The sequence below is a fragment of the Gavialis gangeticus genome, unplaced genomic scaffold, assembly GCF_001723915.1.
Source record: "Gavialis gangeticus isolate Ggan-Ray unplaced genomic scaffold, GavGan_comp1, whole genome shotgun sequence".
Lineage (NCBI taxonomy): Eukaryota > Metazoa > Chordata > Crocodylia > Gavialidae > Gavialis > Gavialis gangeticus.
The window spans coordinates 95,469,470-95,483,282 of record NW_017729022.1 but is presented as its reverse complement, the minus strand read 5'-3'; the positions used below and the strand labels follow the sequence as shown (position 1 = coordinate 95,483,282).

The 13,813-nt window shown below is 40.7% G+C and overlaps 1 protein-coding gene across 12 annotated transcripts in view; it reads right to left on the bottom strand.

Annotated features, from left to right (window-relative positions):
* Positions 1 to 1,575: 1,575 nt before the first annotated feature.
* Positions 1,576 to 13,813, bottom strand: part of SOX5 (SRY-box 5) — a 671,039-nt gene continuing 658,801 nt past the window's right edge. For all 12 annotated transcript variants that reach the window (XM_019515645.1, XM_019515646.1, XM_019515641.1 and 9 more), the window contains 2 exons: positions 7,874 to 8,090; positions 1,576 to 2,366 (listed from right to left, as the gene is read on the bottom strand). In XM_019515645.1, coding sequence (XP_019371190.1) covers positions 2,063 to 2,366; positions 7,874 to 8,090 — 521 coding nt within the window. In that variant the 3' untranslated portion in view covers positions 1,576 to 2,062. The remainder of the gene's footprint in view (positions 2,367 to 7,873; positions 8,091 to 13,813) is intronic.

The following is a 13,813-nucleotide window of genomic DNA, read 5'->3' as shown; positions in this document are numbered from 1 at the left end:
ATTTGGTTGGCACAAGGACCACTTGCACAGTCAGGCCCTCTCATCTCCAACCTCCTTCTATTTGGTTAGCAATGGGCTCTAATGAACATATAGTCTTTACTCAAATAAGGAGACCGATAGATAATGATGAGACTCCTGCTGTGAGTTAAGACTACGGCTGTGAGAAACAGGAAGGAACCCCATGTTAGCAAACAGGTGCCTCGGTGGAATGCTTTTCTTTCTGTAACATGAGACTGTTTCCTAGGACAGTGGGGAAATCTCTGATAGCCTTTATTTGAAATCAGAGGTAGCCTTTTTGTTCGTTTGCGACGTTTGGTATAGATTTAAAACTTCCATCTTCCTACACAAAACTGGACATTCTTTTTCAGTAGAGGATCAGAGTCAGGAAACACAAGGAGGCTCTGTCTCATTGTGTTTTTCTTTCTTTTTTAATACTCAGTGGAAAATAAAATGGGCTAAATTCTGCCCAGCTGCACGTGGGAGACTCCACCGTCTTCAACAAGGATACATATCACTACAGAAGAATTTAACAAGTAAGATAACAGAGAAAATCAGACTCTGGATAGTATTGAAAATATGTTATTGGAGCATAGCGGAAATAGTTATTTTCTGGTCTGCAGTCCTGCAAATTGTTGAGTCTGGGTATACCCCACCTCCTGGGGGAGGGGGTGGGTCAAACTCTACTGCCAGATTTAAATCTCCTCTTTGATATTTTCTTTTTTCTCCATACATAGGCACCCAACTGATACCAATGTATAGGGGGAGCAAAATATTAGTTAAAATTTGTCTTATGGGATGAGAGATCTGAACACAGCCCCATATGCTATCTGATGTCCATTAAAACTGGACATCAGATTAATCTATTTAGGCTCATGTTATGTATCAATGCTTCCAATTTCCCTGCCCTGTAATAAATAGGTGAGGTTACATTCTGAACAATCTTCTATATATGCTGCCATTTGAAGTGTAAATTAAAAGCAAAGGCTCCTTACAGGCCGAATCATTGGCAGGGTGTGGGATTTCATCCTGGAACTTGTTATTTTTTGTCCACAATGGTCCAATATTATTAGTACCATAAATATGCACGCACGAAAATCCAAGATCATAAAATATTTTTCTCTAAATTTCTTACGTCTTTCTCTCTCTTTTTCACCTGAGAATGGCACCTACAGTTTCCTTTAAAAAACAAAACAAAAACTCAGAAATGTGTCTAATCTCACCAGCTGCTGGTATATCAGGTTTTTCAAGGGATTGTCTAAGACATAATGATATCCTAACTTAAGACGGAACAGGAAACAAAAACAAAAGAGACCAATCAAAAAAAATAAAACTGGACTAGTTCAGCGCTTCAGTACAAATTTGGCACTTGCTCAGAGACTCAGTGTGGTGTGCAACTGATGAAGAGAAGTCCTCTCTAGAAGGGAAATAACTGCTTTGTGGAGTTTATAGAAACAGACTCCCCTCTACTCTCTTCCCTGCCAGACATATGCACATGTGCATGTGCCTCTAATGCTAAACATGCAAGAGAGGAGATAGAGGAGGTGGCAGAGGGGTAAACGGAATTTTATCTTTTTTTTTTTCCTGTCAGGTGCATTACCAAAAAAAAATCTTATTTCTCTTTAAACTGTAGCACAAAACAACAAAACACATTCACAAGCCACTTGTTGGCACTGTGTACCTGAGTGAGAATTTCTAGAACATTGTAGAACAAACAGCCATAAAGTTTATTTGAAAAAAATAATAATAATAAAAGGTCGACGGGTAAGACTTCAGTGCTTGGGTATAGCAGCTGAATTACTGGCATTATTTTACCCATAGCTTATTTCTTTCTGTTGTTGTCATCGTCGTTGTCATTGTTTCCTTTCTTCTGAGCCTTTTTCATTTTTTGATGCAGGCTGATGTCTATTAGACAGCTGATGTCCCAACTAGTTAAGACTAACAGTTAAAGTAACAGTCAGTGTATGAGAAAGTTAATGTGCTTGACCACTGGTAAAGTTTAACCAGATGGGGCTTTTTTTTTTTTCCTTGAAGTCCTTTAGGTCATACAATACTTGGACCCTTATCAGTTGGCTTGCCCTGCAATGTGATTTTCACTGTCACTGCCATAGTCCACATCAGGGTCATCCTCTTCTTCATCATATTCATCATAAATTTCTCCATTGACATCATCGGTCTGCATCTCCTCCTTGATGTGAGGCTCTTCGCCTTTGATACCGTAAGTGCTCTGGATTACAGGCATCCCGGGCTCTGGGCTGCTGGACACACTTGAGTGCTCTGAGGGCAAATGTGGAGAAGGCATTCCTGCCATGGCAATGGCTCCCGGGTAGACTACACCAGCAGTAGCAATTGGAATCTGTGCTTGTTGCCTGTAATTGAAAAATAAAAACATATTTTAAATACTGGGAAGAGGAAAGAAACAACTGGCAGGATAGCAACTTGTACTTTCACTGCACATCATAGTGAGATTGGTGGGGTAGGTTCTTAGATGATCCACACCACAAATCCCCCCATCCTTATCTTCCAACCTTCATTAACTGATCATGTTATTTAAGTCAGACTTAACACAAACAACTGATGCAGATGTCCCTAAGATTTAGGAAACTGAGTCTGTATCTGAAATTTGCCACCTGGGTTCATTCACTCCCCAGCCTGTATGTATGCTGCACCTTGGGAGAAGGAATCCACAGCACACATACAGACTGGGGAGTTCCCTTTTTGAAAGCACAGAGGTGGAAAAGGATCTTGAGAGTCATTATTGACTCCAAGATGAATATGAGCTGCCAATGCCAGACCGCAGCCAGCAAGGCCAGCCATACCTTCTCATGCATCCAAAGGTGCATCTCAAACCGGTCCAGAGAGGTGATACTCCACCTCTATGCGACACTGGTCAAGCTGCAGTTGGAGTACTGCATCCAGTACTGGGCGCCACACTTCAAAAGGGATGTGGCCAGCCTGGAGAGGGTTCAGAGGGGGGTCACCTGCTTGGTGAGAGGGCAGCAGGACAGGCCCTACAAGGAGAGACTGAGGGACCGGAACCTGTTCAGCCTCAGCAAGAGGAGGCTGAGGGGGGACCTGATGACTGCCTACAAACTCATCAGGAGAGAGCAACAGCAAATAGGTAGAGTCCTTTTCTCCTGGGGTAACAAGGAACAATGGTAATAGGCTGATGGAGAATAGGCTTAGGTTAGAGATCAGAAGGCAATATTTTACAGTTAGGGTGGCCAAAATCTGGAACCAACTTCCCAGGGAAGTGGTCCTCGCCCCTACCTTGGGCAAATTCAAGAGGAGGTTGGATGATCACCTGTCTGGGGTCTTGTGAACCCAGCATTCATTCCTGCCTGTGGCAAGGGGTCAGGCTAGATGATCTGTTCAGGTCCTTCCTGACCCTAGCTACCAGGAAACTATGAAACTGCTATGAAACCTCTAATGCCAGGTTCTCTCCTGGGTGAAGAAGTGCACAGCCAATGACAAATATTCCTCCCTTAAAAAAAAAAAAAAGCTTTCCCCTGCAAGTATCACAAGATGGAGAGCATACCTGGGGCCAAAAACAAGACAGTGTTTTACTGCTAGGAAAGGGAGCTTGGACTGGACTGTTTGAATAGGTATTGTGGGATGGACTAAGGAACAGGGAGTCTAGCTGAAAGCCTGATTCGGGCTTGGAATAAGCCCTTTATCCAGAAACCTGAAGGACAAAAGGAAGGGGAACAAGAAGTGGTTTGTGGCCCACCTGAGCAGGTGAGTGATTGCCAGACGCTTTGCCCTGCAATGTGGTAATTCCATGAAACCTTAGAGGTAGCACAAGAAAGTCTACAGGATGGCAGGGAGAGAAGAAGAAAGAGGAATGGGGGATGCCGGTTAATCAAATATTCTGGTTAATCAAATGTGCACTCCCTGGTGTCAGTGTGCCAGGGGACAGGGAGGGGGGCCCTGCGCAGGCTGCTTTGCCCTGGGCCATGGGCAAGTGGCAAGAACTCTGCTCACGGCAATGGTGAAACCTGGAAGTGGTATTTCCAGTTTCGCTTTTGCCGTGTCCCTCGGATGCTGGTTAATAGAGTTTTCTGGCTATGAAGTGCCTGTTAACACAGCTTTTGATAAGTAAGGGCAACCTCCTGGGCCTACAAAAGCAAGGGCTATTTATCAAAACTAGGTTCTTTGAGGGGGGGGCATATGAAACTGGGAAAAATACTTAAAATGATTAACATGCTTTATTTTAAAATAAATAAATAAGACAAGCGAGCAATGTGAGTGTTTGATCAAATCCTCCATAGGACACTTAAGCCTTGGGAATGTGTATGCGGTAATGAAAGGAGAATTATTTTAGGCCATCGAAATTCCCTTTTTATATCAAGAATGCTAGCTGTGTTATACCAGTGTTTATTTCCCTGACAAGCTCCAGGGTCCCAACAAGCCTAGGGGTTTAAAATTCATGCTCCTTTTGTTTCTTTGCTGCATGAAGTAATTCCATTGCAGTAATGCTCTTCAGTACATGCTGCACATTGTAATGTCATCAGCAGTGTGTCCATCTGTACTGAAAAGCCTTGCCATAGGAGACAGGGTGCAATCTCTTGAGATAAACATCCTTAATTAAGAATGAAACCCTTCCCTGTTCCTCAGCCTGACTGTGTACTGCCAACACACTAAGCCTGGTGCACTACAGCAATCCTGAAAGACTGCAGTGCCAAACATCTTTACATTGGTTTGGAATTACTTGCCACATGTTTAAATACTTGCTGCTTGCCATTCTAGGACGCCACTTCACCTTCCATGGTTCCTACGCATACCTTTCCCAAAATACTTGATTCAATGCACTAAATGGCAACTATGTGAGTGAAACTAAATGGCAGCTAGAGACCAGAATGAACTCTCACAGAAAAAATATAAATGATAAAGACACACAGACACTATTAGGAGCACATTTCTCATGGACCAGCCACTCTCTTACCTCACTATTCTCATGCTCAAGGGAAATCTACTAACACCTGTAAAAAATGTACTTGGGAACAAAAATTCGTAAGCTGTCTGGACACTAGGAACCAAGGACTTAACACTGATACTGGTTTATGGCACATAATAACCTACCTGATTCCTGGATTCTTTCAATACATGAAAGGTGAGATTGAAGGCACAGACAGAAAAGCAGCTCCCCTTTGTAACTCATGGTGCTTTGCAGGAAGTGCCATGAGTGACAACAATCCCCCAGACCCAACAGACATATGCTGTTGGGTTCTGGGGGTTGGAGAATTGAGCTGCTGTTTAGAGCACCTGTGAGCCTGCAGCTGCATTCCCCTAGCAATGCCTCTCCCTCTCCTGGCCCTGGCATTGTTTTCAGAATGGGAGGGAGGAAAGGGAACAGATGGAGCTCATTCTAGGGGTTGCCCAACCAGCACTGGAGGGTGGGTCAAGTAGATTGGCAGGGGAGGGGGCTCCAGTCCACCCACCCCACCCTCTAGTACCAGCTGAAAAACCCGCAGACTGAACTCCCTCCACTCCCTTCCCCACCTCCCATTCTGAAGACAGTACTAGGAGCAGGGTTGAGCTGCATAAGCCTAGCCCTGCTTCCAGTGCACGCAGGTACAAGTTACTGAAGGCACTCCATTTTGAAGCATCTTCATCTGAACCCTCATGCAATGAGGATTCAAATTGTCATGGGATCGGGCCCTTTTAAAGCACTCTGCAGCTGTGCAGTTATGTTTGGTCACAGCTGTAGATCGCAATCAGGGGCTAGACTGGGCAAAAATTGTCACTTCTGTCTCTGCCTTGACGCACTTCCCTTTTGATAAGCTTTGATCTCCCAGTAATCAGCTTCTTTTCTTCTGCTAATTGTTTGTCCACTACCCTTGGGAATCCTCTCTCCTCCACCCCCACCCCCACTTACAACTGCTTTTACTATTCTGTGCTAGCTTTTACTGTTCCAATTGATGAAGAACATCTTGCTTTCAAAAGCACCATCTCATCTGCAATCATTATTGTTTTATTTTTGTACCAATATATATTGTGTCATTGATATAAATTACTTTTTCTCATCTGCTAAAATTATTTTCTTTGAATCAGTGTCTCTGTAAATGGGACTCAGTGATTTTCAATTTTTTAAATCTTTAATAGGAGCACTTTACACTTAAATGGTGGCTTTCATAACATTGCAAATGTTCAATAATCAAAGACTATTTTCCACCCCTTTAGTACCTTCCAGTGGAAGATCTCAAAGCACTCTATGGATATTAAAGCTCACAATGGTTCCACAAGGGAAGCATTATTAAACATCTATTACAAATGAGAAAAGTGAAAAGGAAAACAAAAAGTTTTTTGAAAAAATGCCCATCACTCATATCCTAGTCCTGGACAGGTTACAAAATTCATCAGCACCTAGTGTGAAAAACTGGTCTGTTATTTTGGTTCCTGAACGGGAGCTGAATTTCTGAAAAAAAAAAGTCAGCACTAAATGACCTGCACAAGGTTACTTGGCAAATCAGAGCCAGCAACAGGAAGGGAACTGTATCCTGACTCCCACTGGTCCTACTAAAGTCAATGGGAGTTTTACCACTGACTTCAACAGAGACAGGATTTCTCACCTCAGTCCCCTTCTCTAAAACCTACACAAATTATTTCCAGAATGCTTTGTTTTCAAGTGGTATTTGTCAGACTTATCTGGAAAGTTGAATATTTAAAATGTTGCAGGGTTATTTCAAAAAAATTAGAAAGCATGCGTGTTGGTCAGATAAGCAATGGTTTGGGGGCTCTGTTGCCACTTATTCTTCTTCAAAAAGGCTCTCCCCTCCCTCTTTTTTTAATCTCTTGATGCCAAATGTTGGCTGACTTCCCTATGTTTGTTTCAATGCTTACCAGTGGGATCCCTGGACCTGCCAGCGCCACAGGGTTAAGCAGCTCAAATTTTCTGTTGAGCTGCTTATTATAACAATGCACACTGTAGCTGTTTAAAACACTGTCTGATGACACTTCGCAGCAGCTCGAGAGATATTCTCCTCTTCATTGGTGCTCTCATACATTAACTAGAGACACACACAACCCAGTTCAATCACAGTAAAAATTATTCCATTTTCAACCCAAGCTGACCAGGACCCAAATGCCATCTTTTTGGAAGCTATATTTTTACTTGAATCCACAATGTTTTCTGTAGCTCTCCATTTCCTGGTGGAGACACAGAAAAAAACCCAAACAAGTCTTTCTTTTTACTGCTTCTGACCTATTGTAGCTTAAGCCAAAAACTATTCACAGAGGGAATCACAGGCAGGCTTCTAGCGGGAAAAAACAGGTAAATCAGGACAATAAGTAATTGGATATTTATCTGAACTAGTCCTCTTGAGACTTGTACCCAGCAAAGGATGCATTTTACTGTAGAGGAAACATCTCTGTGGCATGACTAAAAGCCATCAGGCTCTTAGTACATGCCCAATGTGAGCTGACTGACAGTGTTCAAGGTGAGTTTCTGTCTGCATTGGCCTTACCAGTAAGGATCAACCTACTGTGGGCCATTGTTCAATATTCAATACAGTACAGAGTTGTTCTTTTGCAAACTGGATCAATGGAATCAACATGAACTTACACAGATTAATTCACCTATCTTTTGTAGAGCCCCATGATGAAACAATACTCAGCATTTTTTTGGTGTTCTTCATCTGAAGATCATAAAATATCACATTTCTGTATTACAAATATGGAAATAAGATGAATTTTGGCCCAAGTTATAAAGGAAAGAAACTGCAATGGGCTAGGAACAGCTCTGACTTCCAGTGCAGAGTCTCAGGCCTTGAAACATATAAGCCTTTTTAAATAAAATACAGGTTTTACAACACTAAAACCCCCAGAACAAGACCGTTTATATTGGATTCTGTAGTATGCTTGGAAGGTCTCATACCCAACGTTAAAATATTGCCTCATCTCTTGGCGTCTGTTGCGCATGATTGCCTTGTACTCGCCAATCCGCAATTTTTTGCCATCTACAAGACAGGTACGCTTTGGCCTTGGCTTGTATTTGTAGTCTGGGTACTTTTCCAGGTGCTGTTTGCTGAGTCGGGCCTGTTCTTCATAGTATGGCTGCTTCTCTAGATTTGTCATAGCTTTCCAGCGAGATCCTGTCAGAAAAAGAAAACATTTTCTAAGTAAGAGAAACAAATGTCTTTCAGGACAAGACACCAGTGGACTTATTGCTTTGTACTGTGAGACTGTCAGCCACTTAGACAATGGAGGTCAGGTCTTGCCCTTTTTTCGGATATCAAATTAACCAGAGTATGGCAATGTGGTACATGAAATGCTGTGGGTAGTTTTGTTTGTGGCATTCTTTCCTTTTTAGTCAGTATTTTATTGATACTGCTCTTAGATATGTCAGCTTTTAAATGAGGCATATTGGCAAAAGAAAATGTTGGAAAACTTGCCCATGTGCCCAGATGAGGCAGAAACCCAAGGTACTGACTACTAGTAATCACTAAAAATCCCTGCCACTTTCTATAAGGGTAGGTATGGAAGATTCACTGCCTATGTTCGCTCCCAATTTCATTAAGACCTGGAATAATTCTTCATTTCCTGTTCTAATGCCTGTTCTGTAGGCTGTGAACTGGCTGTTCTGTTCCACCCAGGGCTAAGACACAAGTGATAAAAATCCATGTCTAGGGTACTGGCTGTTAGAACTGCATTATATCAATGTCTAATCATTCATTATCAAAAAAGCATTTTCAGCTTTTTTGTGGTAAGAAAAACCACAAGCTGATTATAACTGATGTCTACCTGTCTGCAGTGAACCTGAAACAACAGATATGAGATGTGTGAATTGTCCTGTATGTCTCAATGAGGCCTTAACTCCTAGAGCTCCTCATCTACAGAGTCATAAATTCCCACTCAGCAGACAACTTGTATTGTTGGAGGAGAAGAATATTATAATAGGCCTTCCTCTGCCAGCTGCAGTCCTATATACTCTGAAGGTGTAAGTAACAGAGGGGTCTACTGCTGTCCAGGTGCTCTATGGCTAGGCTTTGGCCTGGAAGGTAATTGTCCTTCTATCATCCTGCCATTTGGGGTCAGGGTGGGGAAGGGTAGAGTTATGGTGTGGGGTTATGGTGTTACAGCTATTGCAATCCTTGTGCTATCATGGAGCTAGGGCTCTGCATTGCCAGGCCTGGAGCCCTTCACAGCCTGTTGCATCTACCAAGCCAGAGTCCAGTTCATTTAGATGAAAGATTCTATGTAAAAAAAATGTGTTATTAAAAAGAACCCCGAGGATTAAAAGAGCAGTTTCTACATGATTAACTACCATTCAGAGATAAACATGAGGGCAATGAATGTATAAATAAAAAATATTAGTGCTTCACTATTTATTTTCTGTCTGTGTTGATGCACAAGTTGGGTGAAAAATATGGAAATGAAGTATTTCATTAAAAAAAATCATGGAATCCATAAACTGACATTATTTTTAAAAATAGATAAAGCATTGAAACAATAAAGCAAGATTCACTCAATACATTATCCAGTGCCTATTATTCAATCAATGGTAGCACTGCTTCAGGACAAGATCCATTCCACGCAGCTGAGATAAACTAAGCTTTGAAACATGTGCCCCATAAGGAAAAGTTGGTTGGAAAATAGTCCATTTTCCTATTGGGAAAAAAATGGTTTAAAGCATTTCTCAAAATAACGGATTCATAATGTCATATTTGATTGTCAGTACTTTCCTTTTTTCTTACTCACTTAGCTCATGCTATTACTCTCACTGTGCCCCCAAGAGTGTCTTCAGATACAAAGAGCATAGTTCTGTCTTTCTAAAGAAGAAAACAGTGTGATTCCTTCGGAAAAGAGGCCCTTGGAAGACCGATCCCACAGACTGAGTGGGCTCCTCAGTGTTCTCCATTCCAAACTAGAGCCTGGGTTTCTGAAAGGCCAACAACCTGCAGGCTGAACATTGCTCTCCCATGACTTCACATCTCAAGATAACCGATTTAAGGAAAATAATGTCTTCATTCAGAGGAGGAGCAAGGAAACAACCTTTTACCTTTTACATAAATGATCTTAGAATCATACAATCATAGATTCATAGAAAAGTAGGGTTGGAAGGGACCTCAGGAGGTCATCTAGTCCAACACCCTGCTCAAAAGCAGGACCGCACCCCAACTTGATTATTTCATCCAGGGCTTGGTCTAGCTGGGCCTTAAAAATCTTGGAAAGCAGCTTGGTAGTAGCCCAGCAGTAGCCATCATGGAATGACTTTGCTACAGGGAAATGACTACTAAATGTGTCACAGAGTTTCTATATCTATCTCCTTGCTGCTGCTTGTTAGATGCGAGCAGGTTTAGCTGATGCAAGGATAAACAACTGGAAACTGACAAGAGTATAGAGTACCATTTCTGCTGAATCTCCATAAATCGGAATGAAAGCCATGATAAAAAGTAAGCAGGGCTCAAGGTGGCTGGTAACATATTTGAAGTGTCAGGGCTGCATCCTGTAAGAGGTGGCAGGATTATGAAGATGTGAATTTGCTCTCAGAATCTATTCCTTACAGAGAGAGCACAGTAGCTTTGCTAGACTGTGAAGAAGTGATACAATTCATTTGAATCTAGAGGCCTCAAATCACAAACCACTTTAGTTCCTGTTGCTTTTAAAACACGAGTTTCTGCTGACAAACTGTTTTCTTTTATAAATAATAAAGCTAGAAACCTCACAGACGTTGAGCAAAATTAATATTAAATGTCAGACAAGAGAAAGAATACCACAAGCTATACCAGACTCTGGTCCAAAAAGTTAGGCTGTGTGAGACTTCAGAGGTACATATGTGTATCAATAGAAAGAACAGAAGGGGTAAAAAGAATTAAAAACACAAGTTTAAGGTGGATATACATAAACAGCTTGGCATTCCTATGTGCAATTATTGGTGACAATTTGCCCTGCTAGCGAACTTCCAGTGTCTTACAATATAAAATGACTTACTGTTAGATAGATTTAGAATTACAGAGTTATCTTGGCCTCCCCCAATACATTAAACAAATAACATTATCATTTTGTATTTACTAAAACAATAAATATCTTGATATCAAAACAGAGTTGTGGTTAACAGGATACATATCAAAAACTAGATTTAATATTTATAATATGTCATCACAGGGAAAGAATTAAAATTAAAAGATCCTAGAAAAGTTTAACAGAATAATTAAAATAGGCCCAGTCCTGCAAAACTGTACACACATGAATTACTTTATATACACTGAGCAGGAGTTGAGTTGTCAGGGATGCGGAGCGTCTATTTAGACACAAATATAAAGTAAAATCAACTTTGTTAAATTGTCATGACAGTGTTCTGTCCACCCATTCACTGTCCTTTACTGTGTTGATAAATTCCTGCAGCACCAGCTCTGCAAGTGGATCTGGGCAGACAGACCTCTGTCTAGGAACTGCTCACACTGGATAAAGTTAAGAATATGTATAAATCTTTGTCAGCTCAGGGCCATAAATACTGAATTTTGATTTGTAATATTTATACATACAGTTGCACATACAACATTTATACATAAATGCCATTGTTATTTTTTCCTTGCTAAGCTGCAAACTAAATAGTGAAAAAATCCTGGCAGTCTCGCTTCTCTTCCGAGCAAATATTTAATAGCTGCCTCCTGAAATGATGCCTCCTATTACTATAACTTTATTGTTTTTACAAAATACACTAAAGTTCATTTACTAGTATGTATTGAAATACTGTAAATAACTAAAACTAAACTAATTTTGTCATAATAAATAAAAAGCAGATTTTTTGATGATGTAGTCTTGATTTTCTGTTTATCATTTTTATTTGCTTACTTATTAATATGCAAAATCTGGTGGTTTCAGTAGGTCTCAGGATGAATGATGAGCTTCTAAAGTCTATCTGACCCTGATACTTGTGTTAAGACCTGTGTCTCCTGATTCTGCCCAGGGGATGTAAGTGAAGTCAGTGGGAGGCCTGTACAGGGTCAGGGGGATGCATGCAAGATTTCAACTGCAGAATCAAAGCTACCATCAACAATCAACCTCATCATCAGGACTGAAGCAGCATCTACATGTACAAGCAGACATGTGCACATCCAGGTCTGTGCATCCAATGGAGATATGGGGAGGGCTGTTAGCATTGCCCAGAGATAAGTTTAACCAAACAGTTTCTGTTCTAAGAACCTATTTTAAGTCATTTATAACTGCGCCAAACTTTCAGCTGCTTGGGTTGAAATTCCCTATGACAGGTGCCTGCATGAATTATTTTAGAAATGTGCTTGTACATATGAAGAATACTGGAGTAGAAATTTGGGGGGGTAACTTTTTATCTGTTTTAATCACATTATGTAAACTGTTCATCTCTTTCTAAAATCAATTAAAATATTTACAGAAATTTCTCAACAATAAATTAATCCCTAAATAAACTAAAGAGATCCAACAGATGATTTTTTACGTTTTAAACAATTTACTAAAAAAAATAAAATCATTACTGCAACTTTAAGTTGCACTGAACAGATGGATGACAAGCGTATGCACAGATGAATTTAGTGACAAATCCATGTATCTAATTTTTATGCTCAAAACATAATTCTGCAGTGTCAAACATAATCCCTAGAGAATTCTAATGCTAAGAAGGACACCTCCTCATTTCACTATAAAAATGACCCCTGCTCAGTGACAACCCTATCTGAGCCATTTTCAATAGCAATGCAGATCTCTGACGGCAGTCAGTAGCAGCCGTGCTTTAAAAAAAGCACTAAAGAAAAATTGAAGGTTTCTCAGAAGGAGACCCAAATACTTGTCTGATCTGTAAGTTTCTAGTCACCCTTTGCCAGGGAAGTCAGCAAAGCTCCCTGCTGACTTCAAAAGACTGGCCTTTCGCAATTGAGGGAAGACCTTTGTAACATTTCTGTCAAGGAGGAGGACATCAGGGCATCCCTCTCCATTGCAGAGGAGGAAGGTTAGAAAAAAAAATAAATGTGATGCTGGGAAGAAAAAGGAGCAACTTCTCTCACTGCTTTCAAACCTAATTTCTTCCTATATCTGGCAGCAAAACAGTAAAGAGTTTGGAGTCAGCTATGCTGTCTGTCACCTCTACAGGATCTGTAATGAATTTGCACATTTTATTCCAACTACTGTATATCTAATCAGAAAAAGATGTCCCCATATCTCCCTGATCTAGCGCCAAACAGTAAAAGGTGATTCCTTATGTTAACAATTTCAGCAGAATGGATTATTAAAACCAGATTTTAGGGTATTATAAAATGCTTAGAAGCCCTTTAAAATGTCAACCAGGATCCCCAGAGACTGCATAAAATGTCAGCCCAGCTCAAGCGCCTGTTTTAAGTAGAATGAATTAGCAGCGTGCTGTCGGAGGTTGTTATCCAAAACAATCAGTTAAGAGGGAAAACATCAAGCTTTCTTTGTACTTTCTATATGAAAAGGGCCATTCAGAATGATCTTGTAGATTTTTGAAGCTGATTATTTAAAGACAGGTTTAATCAGGCCTATTATAAATTTAAAGGCAGACCAAAACTATTATTGCCCAAGTCCCTAGTCTAATCACATCATATACCTGAAACCAGTCTAATCCCTTTTAACTTGTATAACGGTATCTTACCATCAACAGAACCAACTTAGCCTTCCTATCCAGTTCCTTCCTTCCTATTCCTCTAACAAATCTAAATCATCTCATACCACCCCTTTAAACAAATCATCTCAGAGCTATTCAGTTTATGAAAGTGAACTGATGTTTTATATCTAGTTGCTAATGGACAGGTGTCTTCATACTAACTCTCCCTCCACCCTTACACACACACACACACACACACACACACACACACACACACAC